Genomic DNA, 27,416 nt, shown 5'->3' on the forward strand with positions numbered 1-27,416 from the left:
CATGAATTGACAGAGACAGAACAGTGGTTACCAGGGACTGGGGTGTAGAGGGAAACGGGGAATCACTGTTTAATGCATACAGAGTTTTAGTTTGGGATAATGACAAGAATCTGCAGATGGACAAATGTGACAGCTGTACAGCAGAATGCACTTAATGTGAATGTACACTGAACAGCACATTCAAAAATGGTTAAAATGATAAATTTATGTTATGTATATTTTGCCACATTAAAAAAAAGGTTACTATATGGAGACTAAATGAGGTAACACATGTAAGTTACCAGCACGGTGCCCAGAACTTTGTAGATGTCCTTTCCCTCTTCTGCCTACATGTCTTCTGTAGGTTGCAACTTGAGACCAGCCCCTAGATAATGTATTTAAGAAGGTAATAATGACAGGAGCCTGTCTCAGTATCTTAAGGATGTTGTCCCTCTACCTGACTCCATAGTGATGAGCTGCTACACTTCTAGATCCATGTAATCTCAAATTTTTCCTTCAGTGACTCCTCTAGTTTCCTAGTTGGCATGAGCTTTGAGCCATTGCCCAATTCAGATTCAAAGTTCCTTCAGGTAGCCTAACCAGAGACTAGCTGGCAACCTGAGCATTCCCCATTATTTTGAGCAATTATTTTCTATTCCTATTCATCCCCATTCTCATTCTCAATAATGTTCTAGAATTTTACCCTTCTCCATTCCCTCGGTCTTTAAATTTCCACACACACAGGGGCATATACAACCATACCCCACAGCTTTTACCTCACCCTTTCCAAAGTTCATTTCCCCTCATGTATTAGATTAAGTTATACACAAATGCCATCTTCAAAAGTCAAGGATTTCAAGAATTAGAACAAGGATTGCAATGATGCTTTCCATAAAGGGCCACATGGTAAATATCTTAAGCTTTGATGGTCACAGAGTCTCTGCTGCAACTATTCAGCTTTGCTGTTGTAGCTCAAAAGCAGCCAGACACTATGTAAATGAATGAGTGTGGTCATCTTCCACGACACTATTTTTGGAAGGTGAAATTTGAATTTTATATAGTTTTCTCAAATCACAAATACTTCTCTTTTGCGTTTCCCCCCCTGACCATTTAAAAATGTAAAAATCAATTTTAGCTCACAGGCCATATAAAAACAGATGGATCTGGCTCATGGGCTGTGGTTTGTCAATCCCTGAGTTAGAAGATGAGTAAAGAACAAGTCTACTACAACACTGCTTAACACAGAGTGGTCACAATAAAGTAATTTTTAGCTTTTAAGTAATTAACATATATATGGCTTTGCAACTTGTAGATACACTAGAGAATTCATTTTCCCCATATTTTTAGACACAAAGTATTTGACTTTGCTATGTTGGTTAATCCTTTACTTCTATACAAAGAGATGAACAAGTACGTGCCAGTGGAGTATTTCTGCACAAACTTTTCTTTAAAAAAATTTTATTTATTTTAGAGAGAGAGAGAGAGTATAAGCTGAGGGACAGGCCAAGAGAGGGAGACAAGCAGACTCCCCATTGAGCGTGGAGCCCGATGCAGGGCTCAATCCCAGGACCCTGAGATCATGACCTGAGCCAAGAGTAAGATGCCCACCACTGAGCCACCCAGGCACCCCTGCACAAACTTATTTTTATGCTCTTTATTTTTTTTTATTTTTATTTTTTTTAAAGATTTTATTTATTTGACAGAGATAGAGACAGCCAGCGAGAGAGGGAACACAAGCAGGGGGAGTGGGAGAGGAAGGAGCAGGCTCATAGCAGAGGAGCCTCATGTGGGGCTCGATCCCACAACGCTGGGACCACACCCTGAGCCGAAGGCAGACGCTCAACCGCTATGCCACCCAGGCGCCCCTATTTTAAGCTCTTTAAAACTGAGAGGTAACTAGTTGCTAATTCCCTATTTGGAAACAAATTGTTACCTTTCACTTTTGGAATGTATGACTAGAGATATAACCTTAAGACACCATGGCAAATAAACCATCTCACAAGAAATCAGTGACTAGGACAACCGCTATATTAGAATAGTTTCAGAGTTTCTACCCTCCCCAAACAATAATTAATCATCTAAATGAATAATAATTAGGTACATACGGAATGTTGGAAAGATGCAGAGTAGCTGATGGTGGGAAGATATTCTGGAAGTTTTTAGAGCCAGGTTTTTTAAAGCGATGCAGAGGACTATTGCTAAAATCCTTAGTCAGACCTTGGTCTTCCTGTCCCTCTCGAGGAAGCTGAACTGCCTGATGTTTGGACAGTGTAGCACGAAGTACTTTTCCATAAAGTCTCTGTCCACTCAGGTGGTTCATTGCTGGAGCATAGGAAGAAAATAAGAAAAGTTTGGGTATTAAGATAAAGTCACTGTAAAATTTGTCTAAATTATCACAAATTCCTTTTATTTAGTCATTTAAAATTATGTCAGTTCTGAGGGTTAAAATGATTTTAAATTAAAAAACTCTTACATATAGAAATTTATTAAATGACTTTGACTATAATGAAAGAGAGGCAACTTAACAAAAAAATAACTATCTTTTTTTTTTTTTTTTTAAAGATTTTATTTATTCATTTGACAGAGATAGAGACAGCCAGTGAGAGCGGGAACACAAGCAGGGGGAGTGGGAGAGGGAGAAGCAGGCCTCCAGCGGAGGAGCCTGACGTGGGGCTCGATCCCAGAACTCCAGAATCACGCCCTGAGCCAAAGGCAGACGCTTAACGACTGAGCCGCCCAGGCGCCCCAAAAAATAACTATCTTCTTAGCAGAGTGTTAGAAAGCTCCATAGTGCACAGAACATAGTAAGCACTCAGGAAATGGTTACTGAATAAAGGTAGTTTAATCTCAAGCTTGAACTCACAAACTTGAGACCAAGAGTTGCATGTTCTACCAACAGAGCCAGCCAGGTATCCCTTGGCAACACATTTTTTTAAATAAAAAAATATAACTAGTGATATTTTTAACGGCCACTGTAACAACAAACAGTAAGGCCATGGTATGCCATTTTCTTGCACCATCATTATGGAGTTTGCTCAACTTTCAAGCCATGAAATAGTTGTAGAAAACTTAATTTGGAAGAAAAACAAACAAAAAAATTAAATGAAACAAAACAAGTCACATTTATTAGTTTATACTTCATGGAAAAACACTAGAGTCAAAGTTCTAAACATCAACAATATCTTCAAATAGATGAATGAACTTCAGACTTCAAAGAGTAATAAATATTTTAAAATCTTAAACTATAAGCAGGTCCAAATAATAATGAAGACATTTGCATAAGAAGGTACTCTTCAGTAAAATTATATTCCTACTACCTATGAATTCATTTTTTTTTTAAAGATTTTATTTATTTATTCGACAGACATAGAGACAGCCAGCGAGAGAGGGGCCACAAGCAGGGGGAGTGGGAGAGGAAGAAGCAGGCTCATAGCGTAGGAGCCTGATGTGGGGCTCGATCCCACAACGCCGGGATCACACCCTGAGCCGAAGGCAGACGCTTAACCGCTGTGCCACCCAGGCGCCCCTATGAATTCATTTTATAGGAAAATTCACATACAAAAGGAGCAGATTATCATTACTATTATTAATCATTAGTACCTAGTTGAGCTTGACTCGCATCTGCCATCTGANGAATTCATTTTATAGGAAAATTCACATACGAAAGGAGCAGATTATCATTACTATTATTAATCATTAGTACCTAGTTGAGCTTGACTCGCATCTGCCATCTGAACCAAGGCATTTTCTTTCTTATTAAACATAATCTTCACTCGATGTACATCACCATATACTCCTAATGGAAAGACAAAACAAAACTTATTAAAAATTTTAATGCCTGACTGTGTAATGTTTAATTTACTAATACATTTAAAGAAGGCTTTTCTCATATTATATATATTCTCTGGGCAATTTCATACCTATGAGCCCAAATTTCTATCTCTTCTGTTTCAGATCTATTAATCTACTCAACCCTTTTCACTTGGATGTCCCATCAACACTTCAAATTTAATATGTCCCAAACAGATGCATCTCCCCTTTCCTCTCCCCGCTTCCAGTATTCACTAACTCTGCTATTAAATATTACCATCATCCACATATTTGCTCCAGACACCTGGGAGTCATCTTTTAATCTATCTCTTTCCATAAACTTTTACATCCAATCAATCACCAGCACCCATTGATTTTATGGCCTAATTATCTCTTACATTTGTCTACTTCTTCCCATCCTCATTACCATCAAAGCTGCCATCATCACTTCACACCTGCACTATCGTAATAGCCTCCTAACTGACCTCAATACAACCAATTTTTCTATTCCTGTCTTCCCCAAAGTGGTTCCCAAATTCCAAAGGACTGGCAAAATGATTCATTGGGGTGTAGGGGGAAAATAATCAAACTCATATTTATACTGATTTGTTTATATAAGCCAACATAAAAAACTATATCTTACTAGAAATTACAGGCAGAAGTTTCTACAATAAGAAGAGTATTTACTCTTTTTTAAAATTCAGTATATCAAAATATATTGCAGTTTATATGCTAGGGGTATCACCAATATAATAAAAATAAGACCCTTAAGTAAGCAGCACCAAGACCATACTTTGTAATGTGATGGGAGAACAACTGAAAATCTTCAAGGTACACAAAGGAGTGGTTATCTTGTGGGCAAGCACCTAAGAGCAACTGAACTTAGAGATGAATGGTACTTTTAAGATTTAAAACAAAAAGACAAGTATTCCAAACATGCTATCCCTCTCAGAAATGATGAGTGGCTTAAACAGATATTCTTTAAGAAATAACACACACAATTTGTTCTTCAAGCTGGGGGTGAAATTTTTTTTTTTTTAAAGAGTAAGAAATCAGCTACTTTTAGAAAGAAATGTACTTTAGCTATTAAAGAGACATGTGAAAATTTGTCATTAATACCTAATTTTGTTACTGAAAATTACATGGATGTGTCATGAATAAAAACTTCCAAAGTAACTCCAAACGAGCACGAAGCATTTCCGTGGGGTGATGGAAATGTTCTAAAACTGGATTGTTGTAGTGACTGCACAACAATGTAAATTTACTAAAAATCAAGGACATATATCCCTAAAGCAGGTAAACTGTATGCCTATAAATTGCATCTCAAAAAGACTGTTTAAAAAACCTATCGTCCACTCAAAGTTTTGAAACAATTTTCCATGCTATTAAAACTTCCAAATAAAGAGTACCAGTGAGTATTAACCCCGTTTGTCAAAACATATTCTAATGCAACCGTTTTCAACATCAACCAATTTAACAAAGGGAAAAAATGGAACTTCTCTAGGTAAAGTACCACAAAAATAAGTGGATTAGACTGAAAAATTAGTATCATAATTAGGCACAATGACAATGAAACATTTCCACTTACATCACTTTATGAGGTATCTTTTTTAGTTTTGACAACCATTAAGATCAAGGACTAAAATAAAGTGAATATGGAATCAGATCCAGGAATACCAAATCAAAATGGAAAAGATTTTTGAAAATAATGAAGCATGTTAAATCATACTTCTCACTAAATGTTAATGTTTTTTTATGAAAATTTTCATCAATAAAAATCTTTAAAATGCTATTACTTATTTTGTTGCTCTTATATTTATACATATTATACTGTACCTGAGTACAGTAAAAGATGGATAAAGTTTATAAATAATCACATACAAATTTAGGAGTACATACTGAATATTTTTTTTTTTAACTGAGAGAGAACACTATTAGAAGGTCTGGAGGGGCGCCTGGGTGGCACAGTGGTTAAGCGTCTGCCTTCGGCTCAGGGCGTGATCCCGGCGTTACGGGATCGAGCCCCACGTNGTCAGACTCCTCTGCTGGGAGCCTGCTTCTTCCTCTCCCACTCCCCCTGCTTGTGTCCCCTCTCTCACTGACTGTCTCTATCTCTGTCAAATAAATAAATAAAATCTTAAAAAAAAAAAAAAAAAAAAGAACTATTTAAAAAAAAAAAAAAAAAGAAGGTCTGGAGACTTTTTAAAACCTGAACTTTGTTAGGCCTTTTCCCTGTTTAAAACTATTCAATAGTTTCCCACTGTTCTTAGGTTAAAAATCAATCTCCTTAATTTAGTTTTTACAAAGCTCTCCATGCCCTTGCCCATATTCACCTGACCAGCTTCAATGAGTCTCTCCCCTACACTTTCCACTGGGGGCACTTCCTTCACTTCCATGTTCCAGGAGCTCTCTCATCCACTGCTAGTATCTGGGAAAGGACATTAGCCCTTTCTTTCTCTGCCTGGCTAATGCTTACTCATTTTTCACAAGTCAGCTTCGTTTCTTTTGGTACACCATCTTTGATCTCCTCAGCTAGGTTAGGTCTCCCAGCTTCATGTTCCCATTACAATCTCTATTTCCCTTTTAATAAAACTTTATTAGTAATTACCTATTAAGTCTTATTTCCTATTCTTTCTTCAGTGTCAAACACACTGCTTGGCACATAGAGATAATCAATAAATATTACTAAATGATGAAATATGTTTAATCCACATCACAGACATTAAAAACAGCAAGGAAGAACTTACCAAATAGGATAAAAAGCCCATGTGGTGTGATAAGCTGTTTGAAAAGGAAAACACAAAATTTAAGTGTCTAATTTAAGTAAAAATTTAAAATAAGTTTACGGGTAAAAATAGCAGTTGACTTTGTTTAAAGCACTGATTTTATATTCTCCTATATATACTAGGGATGAACTTGAATAAAAATCCTTGAAACGGGGCGCCTGGGTGGCTCAGTTGTTAAGCGCCTGCCTTTGGCTCAGGTCATGATCCCAGGGTCGAGCCCCACGTCGGGCTCCACACCCAGCGGGAAGCCTGCTTCTCCCTCTCCCACTCCTCTTGCTTGTGTTCCCTCTGTGTCTCTCTCTGTCAAATAAATAAAATCTTTAAAAAAAAAATCCTTGAAACAAACATAAACATTTTCATTTGAATACAACCCTAGACCAGAAACTATTATACCTCCTCCTCAAAGACTAAAATTATATAATACTTTTCAACTCACATCAGGATTGAGATTGGTGACAAGCAGAACAGAATTTCCTGGCATACCACCAGCCCCAGGAACCGCCATCCTTCCAGTGACAGCAGAAGAAGTGATTGTGAGAGGGCCCAGAGCTCCAGGAACAGCTGGGACTGATAATCCTTTTTAAAACATCGAAAGCATTTCATATACTGGTTATCTGGGGAATTACAACACTGGATATATCTTAAGTAAATAAATGAAGATGAAAGCAAAAATAAAGATGAAAATGTGTCAAAGCTACCATAAGGATATCTCAAAGGCCAGTTTCCTGCCCTACAGAGTTAGTCTAGGAGTCAAGTTCCTCACTCCTTGACATCATCATACGCAGTACTCTATTATTTGCAAGACAGTGTGTGGAAGAGCAACGGAATTCACTGATCTNGAAAATGTGTCAAAGCTACCATAAGGATATCAAAGGCCAGTTTCCTGCCCTACAGAGTTAGTCTAGGAGTCAAGTTCCTCACTCTTTGACATCATCATACGCAGTACTCTATTATTTGCAAGACAGTGTGTGGAAGAGCAACGGAATTCACTGATCTCAGAGCCATGAGGTTTCTGGAGGGTATAACAACTGTAAGTATTCTGTTTCTTGAAAGAGATCTATTCTAGCACATGCCTACAAGGTAGATGTAATTTTTCATTTGGTTTCTACCATAAAATCAGATATATTAAAAAAAAAGCCCTTCAGCAGAAGTCATATTTACGACCAGAAGTATTACATGTTCTACAAGTGGACTGTGGCATTGGCGGCACAACTCTGTAAATTGTCCTAAAAATTACTGAATTGTATACCTAAAACAGGCATGCAGAAAAAATAACAGTCTATATTAGAAAAGCATTTTGTAACCTTACAAAGTGCTATATAAATATTATAACCACCAAAAACTGATTTTATAGAGTTCAATATTCTTCTATAGTAAGAATTTTCAGAGGTTTCTATTCCCTTAGATATTCCAGAATTATTTCAAGTTCCATAATACGGAATACTGACACTATACACTATGCTTAAAATAGCACACTCTTTCAGAAGGTCCCACCTATTTGTGTTCACAGCTTAACTAAGGTAAAATCTCTCATTTATGTAAAATTAACCAGTTCCTTAATGATATTTATTGATTCTTTAAGCTCAAAATTCCTTATTATAGGGTCTGGCCACTTTGCCACAAATCACATAATTAAGCTGCAATATAGTTTATATTCAGACTATTCTGCTTGACAATCTATCTAATAAGGTTATTACTACCACCATCTTGCTGAGTTTTAAAACTCTGCAGACTACTTTCTCAGGCTGGATACTTTTCCATGAAATCTATACTCAATGGTCCTTCACATGGCCTCTTCCCACGCCCCTCCAATCCAACTCTGCAACTTCTGAATAACTTCTGTAGCAGGTCTATTATAAATCACCAACAGTACAACTTGGCTACATCATAGGGTAAGTAGTACATATGTATGTATGTGTGTGTATCTATCCCCCTAGTAAAGCTTAAGTCTTATCAACTCAGGAGTCAGTCCCCTTTACTTATTTTTTTCTCTTTCTTAACATCTATAGTGATTTATACATAGTGTGTGTCAAAAAGAACTATCTAAGATGAAGGAAACCATATATCACTACTTCCAAATGTTTATCAATTAAACTTTGGGGAGCTTCAAATAAATAAAAATAATGTATAATGCCTTCATTTTAATGGAATAGGTAGAATATTCATTTAATTAAACATAAAGATCTCTTAAAACCACCAAAAACATAAAACTTAAATGTCAACCTTACTACTCTTCCCCTTTTAGTCAAACTTCATCCTCTCCATCAAAGAAAGCACAGTTAAAATTCCCAAAATTGGAGGGATAGAAATATAAAGATTAGTGACAGAAAGCAGCTATGTTGCAATTTAAAATAGAGTTATACTTATTAATCAGGTGGAAAATGGAAATGTAATATGTACACCAGGATTAAGACTGTATCACTCTTCTAAATCACCAACCTCAATGTTTTCTTTAGGCACTAGAGAGAAAACCATTAAGTAATTTTTTTCTTTTCCTTAAGTTATAATCAAATTCACTTTGTTTACTATTTGGAAGAGTGAGAAAGTCATTATGAAAATATTAACCAACTGGTATCTATTAACTCTATTAGCTAAAAAATATGTATCCCCTAAAATAAGCAGCATGTATACTCTCTACGACAATCCTCTGAACCCAGCAGGGACATAAGAAAGGACTTACAAATACGTTGCATAGTAAATATTTATTAATTCAAGAATTTACTGGGGTGCCTAGGTGGCTCAGTCTACTGGGTGTCTGCCTTCAGCTCAGGTCGTGGTCTCAGGTGCTGGGATTGAGCCCTGCATTGTGCTCCCTGCTCAGTACAGAGTCTGCTTCTCCCTCTCCCTCTGCCTCTCCCCCCACTCATGCTCTTTTTCTCTCTCTCCCTCTCTCAAATAAATGAATAAAATCTTAAAAAAAATAATTCAAGTATTTATTGACTGCATAGTACGTACTGAATGCCATCAAAGGCATTAAGAACACAAATGTAAGTAAGACACAGGTCTGTCCAACATGCAATTGATAAGCTTATCAGCAAAGACAGAAGCAGTTCATACATTTTATACAGGAATCTAAAAGGCAAATGTGAGATTACTTAATAGAAGTAGTTCATACATTTTATACAGGAATCTAAAAGGCAAATATGAGGTTACTTAATACAGTCAACCTATAGTAATCTGTGCCAACAGTATAAATAATGCAGAACATATACTGGAACTTGCAGGTTGAGAATGGAACCACAGAGCATTATGTGTAAGGACAAGGAAGCTGTGCATCATACAATGAGCCACTTCTATGGCTGATGTACATAATGCTTTTATTGTAAATAAAATTCAAATATGGGGCTATTTTTCATCTTGATAAGTTCCTAGAACACACAGATCATTACAAAACTGTTCCAAATTCAACTTTAAAAAAATCACCTGTAGCTTGATGAAATCCAATGGCTGGGGCAAATCCAGCAGCCCCTGCGTAGGGTGAAGAAATTATACCTGGTGCACCTAATGGGGAAGAAAAGCTAAAGTAAATAATTCTACCTCTATAAATATGGTTATCGAAGCAATATAAAAAAGCTTTATGACAGTATATTATTGATAAAGATATGGAGTAAAGATCTGTTCAACAGGTGATCCTTAATGTATAAGTAAAGAGCCTCTGCCCCTTCTAGAGGCTAACCTCTCTCAACTGAGTGCAAGGTTCAAGAGTCTAGCTTAGCTGTTATTTAGTTTTGTGTTATTAGTTATTTCATTTTCATTTATTTCGTTTTGTTACTGAGGTTGAGATTCATGCCCTTAATGAGAGCACGGTTTCTCTGTGAAAACTGTCAAATACTTATTAAAATGTACTGTACCTAGAGGGTACTGTGCTGATGAAAAAAATATGAAATAAAAATCCTTGTTTTTGAAAGACTTACAGACTAAAAGTATGAATTATAGGAGACTCCTATACTGAGGATTTAGTGATTTAAACACAAATGTACGGTACGTGGTCTAAGAAGGGATCACAGAGGATCCACTGTGATCACTGGAGGTTTTTCAGGAGTTAAAACTTGAGCTAGACATTATATAATTGAAAAGCATGGTGCTTAGTGTATCCCAGATGCTAAACAAATGCTGGTATTGCTCCCTTTCCTTTCAGAAGCCTGGTGACCATGCACCAGCAACAAAAACAGGAGTTAGTTCCAATAGGAGGAATCAATACTGGTAGGAAACAATTTGGTTTTGGACATGTCAAGGTTGACATGATGGTTAAGACACAAGTAGAAATAAGGCAAACTCAGAAAAACTAGTGTTAAGACACAAATTTGTAAATCATCTATGTAGAAATAAAGGTGAAAACCATATGAATGAGAGTTCCACTAAACATGCCAGAAGATGGGGTGACTGGGTGGCTCAGTGAAGGGTCCAGGCTCCACGCTGGACGTGGAGCCCGCTTAAGATTCTCTCTTGCCATTTTCCTCTGTTCCTCGTCCCTGCTCCCCACTCCCGCTTGTGCACGCACTCTCTCTAAAAAGCAAATACATACATACAACAGAAGACAAAAAATAGAGTTAAAAGTAGAACCTGGGAGTATTAGTACACTCAAGTGGTAGAGGAAGAACATTCTAAGAAAAAGAGGACAGCCTTAGAAAAAACAAAACAGTGAATTATAACTCTTCAGGATGTAGAGGGATAGCATTTAAGGGGGTAGGGACTCAACAGATGTCAAAGACAATGAGAAATGTAAAAAGTAAAGAAATTTTAGAGCAATAGTAAGAAGTCAGATTTTAAGAGTCAGGGGGAGGGTTGTTTTTCTTTTTTTAATGAGAGGGTGATGAGCATTTTATGGGAAGAAATATGTAGGCTATATCTCTAGAGGAGTGAAAAGCTCAAAAAGTTTATTTTCTCTTCATTAAAAAGAGTTAACAGAACTTGTTAAATACGTAGTTGTGATTTATTAAAATAATTCAAGAAAATCTATAGTCATTAAGAGACTGCAGGGATAGAGCTAGCAAGGAGAACTGACAATGAATGAAGATACAAAAAATGAGATAAATGACAGAATAAGCGACGAAGTAAGAAGGGAAACAACATTTACTGAAAGCACACTGAGTCAAGCTTTTTTCTAGTGCTGAGGAAGTACTGAACAAAGCAGACAAGAATCAGTCCTTGATAAACTTACATTCAAGTACATTCAAGATCACTGATAAAACGAATCATTTTTAAAACAGAAATAACTATATTTAAAGCATAAAGGAAGACTCCACAAAGAAACTTCAATATGCATACAAGTAATTACGAAAATTTGCGCCAGAAAGTTAAACATAAGAGATATAGCAGGTTGTATTACTATTGACAAGTATTTACTTGTTCCTCCCATACTGTGACTTGCAGTACCACACTTTCTTTCTTTTTTTTTTTTTTTTAGAGAAAGAGAGAGGAAGAGAGAATCCTAAGTAGGCTCCACCCATTGTGTAGAGCCAGAGGAGGAGCTTGATCTCACGACGCTGAGATCATGACCTAAGTTGAAGTCAAGAGCTGAATGCCCAACCGACTCAGCCACCCAGGAACCCCCAGTGCCACCCATTTTTATGCACTCCCCATTGCACTTAATGATAAGAGTACACAAACAGATAAGACATATACCACGTCTCTATACAGAAGCTTCAAGAGGCACTATGGGTTTATACCAGCTCTATTTTTTACTCTCTGTCACAAGAATGTCACTTCTCAAATGGGGTGACACTTTCAGCCTGAGCCCTGGATACACATGAAATACATGTGAAAGGCTGTTGCAACAACAGATTCACAGCTGCATAAATGTCAGTAGTGTGAAAGAAATAAATGTTAATTGCTGTAAACCACGGAGATGGGTGGGGAGCAAGGAGGTAATATTTTTTTTTAAGATTTTATATATTCATTTGACACAGAGACAGAGAGAGAGAGACAGAAAGAGAGACAGAAGCCGACTCCCCGCCAAGCAGGGAGCCCAATGCGGGACTTGATCCCAGGACCCTGAGATCATGACCTGAGCCGAAGGCAGATGCTTAACCAATTGAGCCACCCAGGTGCCCCAAGGAGGTATTTTTAAAACACAAGAAAACCAATACAGATGGCTATGGAGGGATTCTGAAGTTGTGAGGCAGAAGACTAGCAGTAGGTTTTAGAGAAATAAGGAAAAATTTTGAGGTAAGTATCACAGAACGCTAAACAGCAATGAATAAAACAACTGGCAAACAACTAACAGGGATAAATTTTAAGTAATTTCTTCCAAGTAAAATATGATCATAATAAGAACATTTGTTAAAATTTGACAAAAGAATCATTGATAGTTTCCATTAATATACACTCCTCAAGCAGAAACAGAAGCATTTTAGCAGAGTAACCTATAGAGACAATGAAAATATCATACAAACCTTTATGAAAAAGGCTCAAGATCTGAATGACCAAGAATAGATATTTTACATTTGGAAAATGTACCACCACAACAAAAATTAAGGCAATAAAAATTGTTAACATTTTTACCAATGAAATCAGTTTATCAGTAGTATTTATAATAGCAAAACCCTGGAAAAAAAAGCTTACTGTCCAAATTGGAGAATGATAAAATAACTCATGAGTCACTATCCAACCTACAGAGCCATTTAAAATATTATGAGGAGTGTGTACTAACAACAACAACAAAAGCACAACCATATGTTTTCTAAAAATGTGAATACAGTAGCAGAATAAACAATATAAACCAACCTTAATGCAGAAAATGCCCGATGAAAGGGTGAAAAGATCTTCAAAAAAAAAATCTAACAGCTGACAAGATGATAAAGAATAACCAGTCAAAAACCTAACCCTGAGCTTTGGTTTTGTCAGCCTTGTGGAGTAGTAGACAAGATGTAAATTCCGGGATTGGCCCAAGGAAGTCAATAGGTGACACTTACGGCATTAATCTAAAAGTGTACGCCTAAGTAATCTACCCATCTCACCCTGAGAGACTGCAAAAAAAGGTGCCTTTGTGTCTAGCAGAGAAGGAACAAAAACGTTTCTGCAAAGTTCTAACCAAAAGCAAGCTCTGCCAATTTGCAGCTCAAATTCATATTTCTTATTAGTCCAAAATAAAATTAATAAAGTTGTGGATTTAGACTGAAATGGTCCCAAACACAGAGCCTTTAAAAAATGTTTTGGACAAACAAATTCTCTCTGGAGGAGCATACCATGATCCCAAGCCTCAAAGAACTCATGTAATTAATTCTCTAAGTAAAATGAACACCTCATTAAAAAGAAAGCAAGCAGGAAAGGAAAGGAAAGGAAAAAGAAAAGAAAAATCTAATAGAGACACACATCACAAATGCTATGATATCAGACACAGGAATTATCAGATGAAGATTTTAAATAATACACTTGAAGAAATAAAAGATATGCCACAAAATATCTGTAGGGCAGGAGACACTTCAAAAAAAAAAAGAATAAAATAAAATTTCTAGAAATAAAAAACACAATTACTAAACTCTAAATTACTGGACAAATTTAACAACAGATTAGATTAACAACAGATTAGAGAACATTTGTGAAATCAAAGTTAGGCCCTAAGGAATTATTCAGAATGCAGCTTAGATAAAGAAACAGGAAGTATGAAAAAAAATTTGAGACACTCAGAATAGAGTAAAAGGGTATAACAGACCAAATCAAAGTTCTACAAAGTAAGAAAAGAAACAGTGAGAAGGAGAAATATATGAAAAGACAATTTCTAGAACCAATAAAAGGCAATGATCCATCATATCAAGAAGCCCAAGGAAGCTCCAATCAGAGTAAGTAAATCTTTAAACAGACACATCACGCTGAAACTACAGGACATCAAAGATAAAGAAAGTATCTGAAGAATAGCCAGAGAGAAAAAAGCAATAGTTAGGTTGATACAGCTGACTTTTTAAGAGCAAAAATGGAAACCAGACATCATCAAATGATTTAATACACTGAATGAAGAACAATAAATACACCTAGATATATATTTCATATCTAGAAATATCTAGAATTCTATGGTAGGGAAAATATCTTTTAAAGCTGACAGCAGGGGTGCCTGGCTGGCTGACTCAGGAGAGCGTGTGATTTTTGATCTCAGGATCGTGAGTTTGAACCCCACACTGGGTATAGAGATTACTAAAAAAATAAGTAAACTTAAAAAAATAAAGTAAGATAAAATAAAATGGACAACAAAATAAAGACATTTTCAAACAAATGAAAACCTCAAATATGCTACTATGGACTTCCCTAAGTGAATACTAGAGGGATTCCTTCAGACAAAAGGTAAGTGAACCCATATGGCATATATGAATTTTAAGAAGGAATAAAAGTCTACAGTCATGTATGGTTTGATCTAAGTGAATATTTGTTACATAAAGCAATACTAACAAATTGCCAGATTAAAAAAAATTTTTAAACATAACAATAATATCATGGGTTAGGAGAAGGTAAAAGAAGTTAAAGTGTCCTGAAGTTCTTATATTATGTAAAGAAAGGGGATAGCATCAGTTAACTTTAGATTTTAATAAAGTATGAAAATTAAAAATCCTAGATGAAAATACAGAACAGTATTAAACTACAAAAACAGCAGGAAAAACAGTATAACAGACATAAAACAAATATTTTTTAAAAAGATTTACTTTAATGAGAGAGAGAGAGAGAGAGAAGCAGACTCTCCACTGAGTGTGGGGCTCGATCCCATGACCCCGAGATCATGACCTGAGCCAAAACCAAAGGTTGGACGCTTAACTGACTGAGCTACCCAGGCGCCCCTAATTTAACAAATATTCATGAATGCCTATTCTGTGTCAGGCATAAAGATAAGTAAACTAAACAGAAGACAACCTAACCTGCTGAAGCTTAATTCTAGTGATGAAAACAAAATAAACAATAAATACAGTAAATAAGCTAACTGCAGGAAAGAAGGTGACAAATACTATAGAAAATAGAACAGGAAAAATCAGGAGTACTGAGGGAGGGCTGGTCAGGGTAGGTCAAAGAAGGCAGCATGAAGAAAACATAGGGTATCTGAAAGAAAAGTACTTCCAGGCAGAAGGAAATACGCACTGGATAATCCGGAGATAGGAACATACCTAACATGTTTTATAAACTGGAGGGACTGTCAGTTTGGAGAGCAGAAGGGGCATCAAAGAAGATATTCAAAAAGTAAAGTTGGAGTGGATGGTACAGGGCCTTGTAATTGAATGTAAGGATGTGAGCATTTATTCTGAAAGAAATAGGAAATTATAGAGGGCTTTCAGTCAGCGTTAGACTGAAATTGATAGGACTTATTTTTCTAATTTACACCCAAGTAATTGTACATACGTAAAAGTTGTTTTGTGAAGTTTTGACATATGTATTTTTAAATTTTTATTTAAATTCACTTTAGCTAACATATACTGTATTATTAGTTTCAGAGGTAGAATTTAGTGATTCATCAGTTTCATGTAACACCCAGAGGTCATTACATCAAGTGCCCTCCTTAATGCCCATCACCCAGTTACCCCTACTCCCCAAATCCCTCCCCTCCAGCAACCCTCAGTTTGTTTCCTATACTTACAGTCTCTTATGGCTTGCCTCCCTGTTTTTATCTCATTTTTTCCCCTCCCCTATGTTCACCTGTTTTGTTTAATTTTTAAAGATTTTATTTATTTGAGAGAGAGAGAGAGAGCACACAAGGCGGGGGCAGAGGGAGAGGGAGAAGCAGACTCCCCACTGAGCAGGGAGCCCGAACAGGACCCTGAAATCATGACCTGAGCTGAAGGCAGATGCTTAATCAATTGGGCCTCCCAGGTGCCCCTTTCTGTTTTGTTTCTTAATTCCACATATGAGTGAAATCCTATGGTATTTGTCTTTCTCTGACTTATTTCGCTTAGCATAATACTCTCTAGTTCCATCCACATCATTACAAATGCAAAGATTTCATTCTTTTTGATGGCTGAGTAATATTTCATTGTGTAAAAAGACCACCTCTTCTTTACCCATTCATCTGTTGATGGACATCTGGGTTCTTTCCATAGTTTGGCTATTACAGACATTGCTGCTATAAAAACTGGGGTGCATGTGCCCCTTCGAATCACTGTTTGTAACCTTTGGATAAATACCTAGTAGTGCAATTGCTGGGTGGTAGGATGGTAGTTCTATTTTTAACTTTCTAAGAAACCTCTATACCATTTTCCAGAGTGGCTGCACGAGTTTGCATTCCCACCAACAGTGTAAGAGGGTTTCCCTTTCTCCGCATCCTTGCCCAACATCTATTTCCTGATTTGTTAATTTTAGCCATTCTGACTGGTGTGAGGTGGTATCTCATTGTGGTTTTTGATTTGTATTTCACTGATGCTGAGTGATGTGTAGCATTTTTTCATGTGTCTGTTAGCCATTTGTATATCTTCTTTGAAGAAATGTCTGTTCATGACTTCTGCCCATTTCTTGACTGAATTATTTGTTCTTTGGGTGCTGAGTTTGGTAAGTTCTTTATAGATTTTGGATACTAGCCCTTTATCTGGTATGTCATTTGCAAATATCTTCTCCCATCCTGTCAGCTGTCTTTTGGTTTTGCTGAGTGAGTTTCCTTTGCTGTGCAAAAGCATTTTTAACTTTATGAAGTCTTAATAGTTTATTTTTGATTTTGTTTCCCTTGCCTTTAGGGTCGTGTTTAGCAAGAAGTTGGTGCAGCTGAGGTCAGAGAGGTTGCTGCCTGTGTTCTCCTCAAGGATTTTGATGGACTCCTATCTCACATTTAGGTTTTTCATCCATTTTGAGTCTATTTTTTGTGTATGGTGTAAGAAAATGGCCCAGTTTCATTCTTCTGCATGTGGCTGTCCAATTTTCCCAACGTCACTTGTTGAAGAGACTGTCTTTTTTTCCATTGGATATTCTTTCCTGCTTTGTCGAAGATTAGTTGACCATAGAGTTCAGGGTCCATTTGTGGGGTCTCTATTCTGTTCCACTGATCTACGTTGTCTGTTTTTGTGCCAGTACCACACTGTCTTGATGATTACAACTTTGTAATAGAGCTTGAAGTCCAGGATTGTGAATCCTCCAGGTTTGGTTTGCTTTGTCAACATTTCTTTAACTATTTGGGGTCTTTTCTGGTTCCACACAAATTTTAGGGTTGTTTGTTCCAGCTCTGTGAAAAAAGTTCATGGTATTTTGATAGGTATTGCACTGAATGTATAGATTGCTTTGGGCAACATAGACATTTTAACATATTTGTTCTTCCAATCTGTGAGCATGGAATGTTTTTCCGTTTGTGTCTTCCTCAATTTCTTTCATGACTGTTCTAAGTTTTCTGAGTACAGATTCTTTGCCTCTTTAGTTAGGTTTATTCCTAGGTATCTTATGGTTTTTCATGCAATTGTAAATGGGATCAATTCCTCGATTTCTCCTTCTTTTGCTTCATTGTTAGTGTAAAGAAATGCAACTGACTTCTGTGCGTTGACTTTTTTATCCTGTGACTTTGCTGAATTCCTGTTACCAGTTTTAGCTTTTTTTTTTTTTTTTTTTTTTTTGGTGTGGAGTCTTTTGGATTTTCTAGAGTATTATGTCATCTGTGAAGAGTGAAAGCTTGATTTCTTCTTTGCCATTTGGATGCCTTTTCTTTTTGCTATCTGATTGCTGAGGTCAGGACTTCCAGAACAACAGTGGTGAGAATGGACATCCCTGTCCTGTTCCTAACCTTAATGGAAAAGCTCTCTGTTTTTCCCCACAGAAGATGATATTTGCTGTGGGTCTTTCATATATGGCTTTTATGCTATTATGTTCCCTCTATCCCCCTACATGGCAGAGAGAGTTTTTATCAAGAAAGAATGCTATATTTTGTCAAATGCTTTTTCTGCATCTATTGAGAGGATCATATGGCTCTTGTCCTTGCCTTTATTAATGTGGTATATAACACTGATTCGTTTGTGGATGCTGAACCACCCTTGCGGCCCAGGAATAAATCCCACTTGGTTTTGGTGAGTAATCCTTTTAATGTACTGTTGGATCCTATTACTAGTATATTGGTAAAAATTTTTGCATCCATGGTCATCAGGGATATTGGTCTGTAATTCTTCTTTTTAGTGGGGTCTTTAAGTTCTGACATTTATTTATATTTAAAACATGTGAAACTATCATCAAAACTAGGTAACAAATACTTCATCATTTCAAAAATTTCCTTGAGTCCCTTTGAAATCCATCTCTCTCCAAATCCTGTACCCAGGCAACCACTGATCTGCTTTCTGTCACTATAGATTAGTTTGCATTTTTCAGAATTACACATAAACAGAATCATACAATAGATGCTCTTCTAAAAATTTGGTCTCTTTCATTCAGAAAAATGTTTTGTCTGGCTTCTTTCATTCAAAATAATCCTGTTTTCCTTATTGATTTATTCCTCTGTGTTTAAACAGTATTTCATCACGTGGATAAACTATACTTTGTTTATTCATTCACCTGTAATAGAATATTTCTAGATTTCAGTCATTACAAATAAAATTGCTATGAACATTTCTGCACAAATAATCTGTGTGGACATGAACTGTGATACCTCTTGGGCAAATAATCAGGTAGAATGACTGGGTCACAACGTAAGCACACAGTTAAGTTTTAAAGAAACTGCCGTGGGGCACCTGGGTGGCTCAGTCGTTAAGCGTCTGCCTTCAGCTCAGGGCGGGATCCCAGGGTCCTGGGATGGAGCCCCGCATCGGGCTCTCTGCTCTGCTGGGAGCCTGCTTCTTCCTCTCCCACTCCCCCTGCTTGTGTTCCNGATGAAGTCTTAATAGTTTATTTTTGATTTTGTTTCCCTTGCCTTTAGGGTCGTGTCTAGCAAGAAGTTGGTGCAGCTGAGGTCAGAGAGGTTGCTGCCTGTGTTCTCCTCAAGGATTTTGATGGACTCCTATCTCACATTTAGGTTTTTCATCCATTTTGAGTCTATTTTTTGTGTATGGTGTAAGAAAATGGCCCAGTTTCATTCTTCTGCATGTGGCTGTCCAATTTTCCCAACGTCACTTGTTGAAGAGACTGTCTTTTTTTCCATTGGATATTCTTTCCTGCTTTGTCGAAGATTAGTTGACCATAGAGTTCAGGGTCCATTTGTGGGGTCTCTATTCTGTTCCACTGATCTACGTTGTCTGTTTTTGTGCCAGTACCACACTGTCTTGATGATTACAACTTTGTAATAGAGCTTGAAGTCCAGGATTGTGAATCCTCCAGGTTTGGTTTGCTTTGTCAACATTTCTTTAACTATTTGGGGTCTTTTCTGGTTCCACACAAATTTTAGGGTTGTTTGTTCCAGCTCTGTGAAAAAAGTTCATGGTATTTTGATAGGTATTGCACTGAATGTATAGATTGCTTTGGGCAACATAGACATTTTAACATATTTGTTCTTCCAATCTGTGAGCATGGAATGTTTTTCCGTTTGTGTCTTCCTCAATTTCTTTCATGACTGTTCTAAGTTTTCTGAGTACAGATTCTTTGCCTCTTTAGTTAGGTTTATTCCTAGGTATCTTATGGTTTTTCATGCAATTGTAAATGGGATCAATTCCTCGATTTCTCCTTCTTTTGCTTCATTGTTAGTGTAAAGAAATGCAACTGACTTCTGTGCGTTGACTTTTTTATCCTGTGACTTTGCTGAATTCCTGTTACCAGTTTTAGCCTTTTTTTTTTTTTTTTTTTTTTTTTGGTGTGGAGTCTTTTGGATTTTCTAGAGTATTATGTCATCTGTGAAGAGTGAAAGCTTGATTTCTTCTTTGCCATTTGGATGCCTTTTCTTTTTGCTATCTGATTGCTGAGGTCAGGACTTCCAGAACAACAGTGGTGAGAATGGACATCCCTGTCCTGTTCCTAACCTTAATGGAAAAGCTCTCTGTTTTTCCCCACAGAAGATGATATTTGCTGTGGGTCTTTCATATATGGCTTTTATGCTATTATGTTCCCTCTATCCCCCTACATGGCAGAGAGAGTTTTTATCAAGAAAGAATGCTATATTTTGTCAAATGCTTTTTCTGCATCTATTGAGAGGATCATATGGCTCTTGTCCTTGCCTTTATTAATGTGGTATATAACACTGATTCGTTTGTGGATGCTGAACCACCCTTGCGGCCCAGGAATAAATCCCACTTGGTTTTGGTGAGTAATCCTTTTAATGTACTGTTGGATCCTATTACTAGTATATTGGTAAAAATTTTTGCATCCATGGTCATCAGGGATATTGGTCTGTAATTCTTCTTTTTAGTGGGGTCTTTAAGTTCTGACATTTATTTATATTTAAAACATGTGAAACTATCATCAAAACTAGGTAACAAATACTTCATCATTTCAAAAATTTCCTTGAGTCCCTTTGAAATCCATCTCTCTCCAAATCCTGTACCCAGGCAACCACTGATCTGCTTTCTGTCACTATAGATTAGTTTGCATTTTTCAGAATTACACATAAACAGAATCATACAATAGATGCTCTTCTAAAAATTTGGTCTCTTTCATTCAGAAAAATGTTTTGTCTGGCTTCTTTCATTCAAAATAATCCTGTTTTCCTTATTGATTTATTCCTCTGTGTTTAAACAGTATTTCATCACGTGGATAAACTATACTTTGTTTATTCATTCACCTGTAATAGAATATTTCTAGATTTCAGTCATTACAAATAAAATTGCTATGAACATTTCTGCACAAATAATCTGTGTGGACATGAACTGTGATACCTCTTGGGCAAATAATCAGGTAGAATGACTGGGTCACAACGTAAGCACACAGTTAAGTTTTAAAGAAACTGCCGTGGGGCACCTGGGTGGCTCAGTCGTTAAGCGTCTGCCTTCAGCTCAGGGCGGGATCCCAGGGTCCTGGGATGGAGCCCCGCATCGGGCTCTCTGCTCTGCTGGGAGCCTGCTTCTTCCTCTCCCACTCCCCCTGCTTGTGTTCCTTCTCTCGCTGGCTGTCTACCAAATAAATAAATAAATAAAATCTTAAAAAAAAATACTGCCCAACTCTTTTCCAAAGTGTCATACCTAAATTTTATATTGCCACCAACACAGAACACCAGTGAAAGATGGCCCGCATCCTGGGTACAGTAAACTTTATAAAATTTAGCTTTCTAATGGGCATGCAGTGATCTTAATTTCCATTTCCCTGATGACTAGAGATGCTGAGCATCTTTTCATGTGCTTGTTGTCCTTCGTACACCATCTTTTGTAAAGTATCTCTTCAAATCTCCTGTGTACTTTCTCTTAGTTTACTATTATTGAGCTATAAGTGGTCTTCACATAACTTGATATAACTAATTTATCTGATATATATGTTACAAAGGTTTTTCTTCAAGTCTGTAGCCTGCCTTTGATTTTCTTGATCTTTCAAGCACTGAAACTTGAAAGTTTCTGTTTTAATTCCAGTTAGTTAACATACAGTGTAATATTAGTTTCAAGTATACAATATAGTGATTCAAAACTTCCATAGGTCACCCACTGCTCATCACAAGTGCTCTTCTTAATCCCCATCACCTATCAAACCCATCCTCCCATCCACCTCCCCTCTGGTAACTACCAGTTTGTTCTCTATAATTAAGAGTCAGGATACCTGGCTGGCTCGGTTGGAAGAGCAGGAAACTAGTGTTCTTTGGGTAGTGAGTTCAGGCCCCATATTGGGTAAATAGATTACTAAAAAAATAAAATAAACTTAAAAAGTCTATTTCTTGATGTCTTTATTTTTTTTCCCTTTGCTCATTTGTTTTGTTTCTTAAATTCCACGAGTGAANCATTGGGTAAATAGATTACTAAAAAAATAAAATAAACTTAAAAAAAAAAGGAGTCTATTTCTTGATGTCTTTATTTTTTTTCCCTTTGCTCATTTGTTTTGTTTCTTAAATTCCACGAGTGAAATCATGTGGTATTTGCCTTTCTCTGACTTATTCCACTTAGCACTATACTCCCTAGGCTCCATCCATGTCATTGCAAATGGCAAGATTTTGTTTTTATGGCTGAATATTCCATTGTGTAGGTACACACGTACACACACGCACACACACACACACCAGATCTTCTTTATTCGTTCATCAACCTATGCACACTTGGGCTGCTTCCCTATCTTGGTTATTGTAAATAATGCTGCTGTAAACATAGGGATGCATGTATCCCTCTGAATTAGAGTTCTTGTATTCCTTGGGTAAATGCCCAGTAACGTGATTACTGGATCATAGGGTAGTCCCATTTTTAAATTTCTGAGGCACCCCCATACTGTTTTCCATAGTGGCTGCACCAGTTTGCATTCCCACCATCATTGTAAGAGGGTTCCCCTTTCTCTGTATACTCATCAACACCTGTTCTTTCTTGTGTTACTGATTTTAGCCATTCTGACAGGTTTGAGTGATATCTCATTGAAGTTTTGATTTCTATTTCCCTGATGATGAGTGATGTTGAGGATCTTTTCATGTGTCTGTTGGCCATCTGTATGTCTTCTTTGGAGAAATGTCTGTTCATGTCTTCTGCCCATTTCTTGACTGGATTTTTTGTTTTTTGGGTACTGAGTTTGATAAATTCTTTATATATTTTGGATACTACTCCTTTAACTGGTAAGACATTTGCAAATGTTTTCTCCCATTCCTTAGGTTGCCTTGTAGTTTTGTCGGTTGTTTCCTTTACTGTGCAGAAGTTTTTTATTTTGATGTAGTTCAATACTTTATTTTTGTTCTTGTCTCCCTTGCCTCAGGAGATATATCTAGAAAGAAGTTGCTACAGCCAATATCAAAGAAATTACTGTCCATGTTGTCTTCTAGTTTCAGGCCTTACATTTAGGTCTTTAATCCATTTTGAATTTATTTTTGTGTATGGTGAAGAATGAGGTCCAGTTTTCCCAACACCATAAGTTGAAGACACTGTCTTTTGCCCACTGGATATTTATGCCTACTCTGTCAAAGATTAATTGACAATAATAATTGTGGGTTGATTTCTGGGTTTTCTATTCTGTTCCATTGATCTATGTGTCTATTTTTCGTGCCACGACATAGGGTTTTGATTATTACGGCTTGGTAATAAAACTTGAAGTCTGGAATTGTGATGTCTCCAGCTCTGCTTTTATTTCCTTTCAAGATTGCTTTGGCTATTCGGGGTCTTTTGTGGTTTCATACAAATTTTAGGACTGTTTGTTCTCATTCTGTGGAAACTGCTGTTGGTATTTTGATAGGGACTGCATTGTATGTGTAGACTGCTTTGGGTTGTACAGACATTTTAAAGTATTTGTTCTTCCAGCTCATGAGCATGCAATGTCTTTCCATTTCTTTGTGTTGTCTTCAATTTCTTTCATCAGTGTTCTATAGTTTTCAGAGTACAGGTCTTTCACCTCTTCAGTTAGGTTTATTCCTAGGTATCTTATTATTTTTGGTGCAATTGTAAATGGGACTGTTTTCTTAATTTCTCTTTCTGCTGCTTCATTATTGGTGTATAGAAAGGCAACAGATTTCTGTATATTGATTTTGTATCCTGCAACTTTAGTGAATTCATTTATCAGTTCTAGCATTTTGTTAATGGAGACTTTAGGGTTTTCTATATATAGTATTATGCCATCTGCAAATAGCAGAAGTTTTACTTCTTCCCTACCGATCTGGAGGTCTTTTACTTCTTTTTGTTGTCTGATTTCTGTGGCCAGGACTTCCAGTACTATGTTGAATAAAAGTGTTGACAGTAGACATCCTCGTCTTGTTCCTGACCTTTGGGGAAAAAGTTCTCAGTGTTTTACCATTAAGGATGAGGTTGGCTGTGGGTTTTTCATACATGGCCTTTATTATGTTGAGGTATGCTCCCTTAAACCTAGTTTGTTGACTGTTTTCATCATGAATGTATGAAATGTGCTTTGTCAAATGTGTTTCCTGCATCTACTGAAATGACAATATGGTTCTTATCCTTTCTCTTACTGATGTGATGTATCATGTTGATTGATTTGTGAATATTGAACGACCCTTTCAACCCATGAATAAATCCCACTTGAGGGGCACCTGGGTGGCTCAGCTGTTAAGTGTCTGCCTCCAGCTCAGGTCATGATCCCAGGATTCTGGGATCGAGCCCTGCATTGGGCTCCCTGCTCGGTTGGAAGCCTGTTTCTCCCTCACACTCCCCTTGCTTGTGTTCCCTCTCTCACTTGTCTCTCTCTGTCAAATAAATAAAATCTTTAAAAAAAATAAAAAATAAAAAAAGTAGATCCCACTTGATCGTGGTGAATGATTAATGTATTGTTGAAATTGGTTTGTCAGTATTTTACTGAGGATTTTTTTAAAAAAGATTTTATTTATTTATCCGAGAGAGAGAGCACAAACAGGGGAGAGGGGCAGAGGGAGAGGGAGAAGTAGGCTCCCCACTGAGCAGGGAGCCTGACATGGGGCTGGATCCCAGGATCCTTGGATCATGACCTGAGCTGAAGGCAGACGCTTAACTGACTGAGCCACCCAGGTGCTCCTACTGAGGATTTTTTTAAAAAAAAAAAAGACATTTATTTATTTATTTATTTATTTATTTGAGAGAGAGTGAGCCTGTGCACAAGTGGGAGGGGCAGAGAGGATCCCAAACACACTCCACGCTGAGTGAGGAGCCCGATGTGGGGCTTGATCTCACAATCCTGAGATCATGACCTGAGCTAAGTCAAGAGCTGGACACTTAGGGGCGCCTGGGTAGCGCAGTCGTTAAGCGTCTGCCTTCGGCTCAGGGCGTGATCCCAGTGTTCCGGGATCGAGCCCCACATCAGGCTCCTCCGCTGGGAGCCTGCTTCTTCCTCTCCCACTCCCCCTGCTTGTGTTTCCCTCTCTCGCTGGCTGTCTCTCTGTCACATAAATAAAAATAAAATCTTAAAAAAAAAAAAAAAGAGCTGTACACTTAACCAGCTGAGCCACCCTAGTATTTTATTGAGGATTTGTGCATCCATGTTCATCAGGGATATTGGCCTGTAGATCTCTCTTTCAGTGGTGTCATCATCCAGTTTTGGTATCAGGATGATGCTGGCCTCACAGAATGAATACAGAAGTTTTCCTTTCTCTTCTATTTTCTGGAACAGTTTGAGAAAAACAGGTATTAACTCTTCTTATAAATGTTTGATAGAAATTACCCGTGAAGCCACCTGGTCTTGGACTTTTATTTGTTGCTAGTTTTTTGATTACTGATTCACTTCCTTGGCTGGTTATCAGTCTGTTCAAATTTTCTATTTCTTCCTGTTTCAGTTTTGATAGTTTATGTTTCTAGGAATTTATCCATTTCTTCCAGGTTGTCCAATTTGTTGGCATATAGTTTTTCATAATATTCTCTTGTAATTGTTTGTATTTCTTTGGTGTTGGTTATTTCTTCTCTCTCATTTGTGACCCTATTTGAGTCCTTTCTCTTTTTTTCTTGACAAGTCTGGCTAGAGGTTTATCAATTTTATTGATCTTTTCCAAAGAACCAGCTCCTGGTTTCACTGATCCGTTCTATTGCTTTGCTTTTAGTTTCTATGTCATTTATTTCTGCCCTCATCTTTATTATTGCCTTCCCTCTGTTGGTTTTAGGTTTTGTTTGTTGTTCTTTTCTAGCTCCTTTAGGTGTAAGGTTAGGCTGTTTATATGAAAACTTTCTTGTTTCCTCAGTTAGGCCTGTATTACTTCCCTCTTAGAACCACTCTGGCTATATCCCAGAGGTTTTGGACTGCTATGTTTTCATTATCATTTGTTTCCATGTACTTTTAAAATTTCTTCTTTTATTTCCTGCCTGACCCATTCATTATTTACTAGCATGTTATTTAACCTCCATGTATTTATGATCTTTCCAATTTTTTCTTGTGGTTGACTTCTTGTTTCATAGCATTATAGTCAGAAAAGATGCAAGGTATGATTTAGGTCTTCTTGAATTTGTTGGTTTGTTTTGTGGGCTAATATGTGGTCTATCCTGGAGAATGTTCCATGTGTACTCAAAAAGAATGTGTATTCTGTTTCAGGATGGAATATTCTGAATATATCTATTAAATTCAACTGTTTCAGTGTGTCCTACAGACCCACTGTTTCCTTGTTCTCTGCTTAGATGATCTGTCTATTGGTGTAAGCGGGGTGTTAAAGTCCCCTACTATAATTGTATTACTATTAATTAGTTCCTTTATTTTATTATTAATTATTTTATGTATTTTGGTCCCTTTATGTTGGGTGCATAAATATTTATAATTTTTATATCTTCCTGCTGGAAGATATAAAAAGATATATAAAGTTTTAAATTATATAGAATCCTTCGTCTCTTGTTACAGTCTTTGTTTTAAAGTCTATTTTGTATGTAAGTATTGCTACTCTGGTTTTCTTTTGACATCCATTTGCGTTATAGATGTTTCTCCATTCCCTTACTTTCAATCTGCAGGTGTCCTGAAGCATAAAAGGAGTCTTCTGTAGGCAGTATGTAGATGGGTCTTGTTTTTAAATCCATTCTGTCACCCTATGTGTTGTGATTGGAGCGTTTACTCCATTTTCATTCAAAGTAATTATTGAGAGATGTGTTAATTGCCATTTTATTACTTGTTTTGTGGCTGTTTATGAAGATCTTCTCTGATCCTTCATCTTTCTCTTTCATGTTCTGATTTTCTTTAGTGATATATTTGGATTTCTTTCTCTTTATTCTTTACATGTGTATTAGTGGTTTTTGATATACTGTTACCACTAGGTTTGCATGCAACCTCTCCTGCATAGCATATATTAAGTTGACAGTTGTTCAAGTTTGAACCCAATCTTACCTCCTCTCCTTCCCATGTTTTAGATATATGTTATTATATTACATCTTTTTGTGTGTGTGATTTCCTTGACTGATTTTTCACAAAAATATTCATTTTAGTAAAAATGAATTTTGTGTTTCCTACCTTTATACTGTCACTTTTGGTCTTTCCTTT

At 36.9% G+C, this 27,416-nt stretch overlaps 1 protein-coding gene across 12 annotated transcripts in view; it reads right to left on the reverse strand.

Annotated features, from left to right (window-relative positions):
* The window catches only part of PTBP3 (polypyrimidine tract binding protein 3), a 131,290-nt gene that overhangs the window by 8,317 nt on the left and 95,557 nt on the right, over window positions 1-27,416 (reverse strand). For all 12 annotated transcript variants that reach the window (XM_034664290.1, XM_034664284.1, XM_034664289.1 and 9 more), the window contains 5 exons: window positions 9,999-10,076; window positions 7,012-7,151; window positions 6,537-6,570; window positions 3,683-3,775; window positions 2,085-2,301 (listed from right to left, as the gene is read on the reverse strand). In XM_034664290.1, coding sequence (XP_034520181.1) covers window positions 2,085-2,301; window positions 3,683-3,775; window positions 6,537-6,570; window positions 7,012-7,151; window positions 9,999-10,076 — 562 coding nt within the window. The remainder of the gene's footprint in view (window positions 1-2,084; window positions 2,302-3,682; window positions 3,776-6,536; window positions 6,571-7,011; window positions 7,152-9,998; window positions 10,077-27,416) is intronic.

Source organism: Ailuropoda melanoleuca, chromosome 7 (assembly GCF_002007445.2).
Source record: "Ailuropoda melanoleuca isolate Jingjing chromosome 7, ASM200744v2, whole genome shotgun sequence".
NCBI classification, from domain to species: domain Eukaryota; kingdom Metazoa; phylum Chordata; class Mammalia; order Carnivora; family Ursidae; genus Ailuropoda; species Ailuropoda melanoleuca.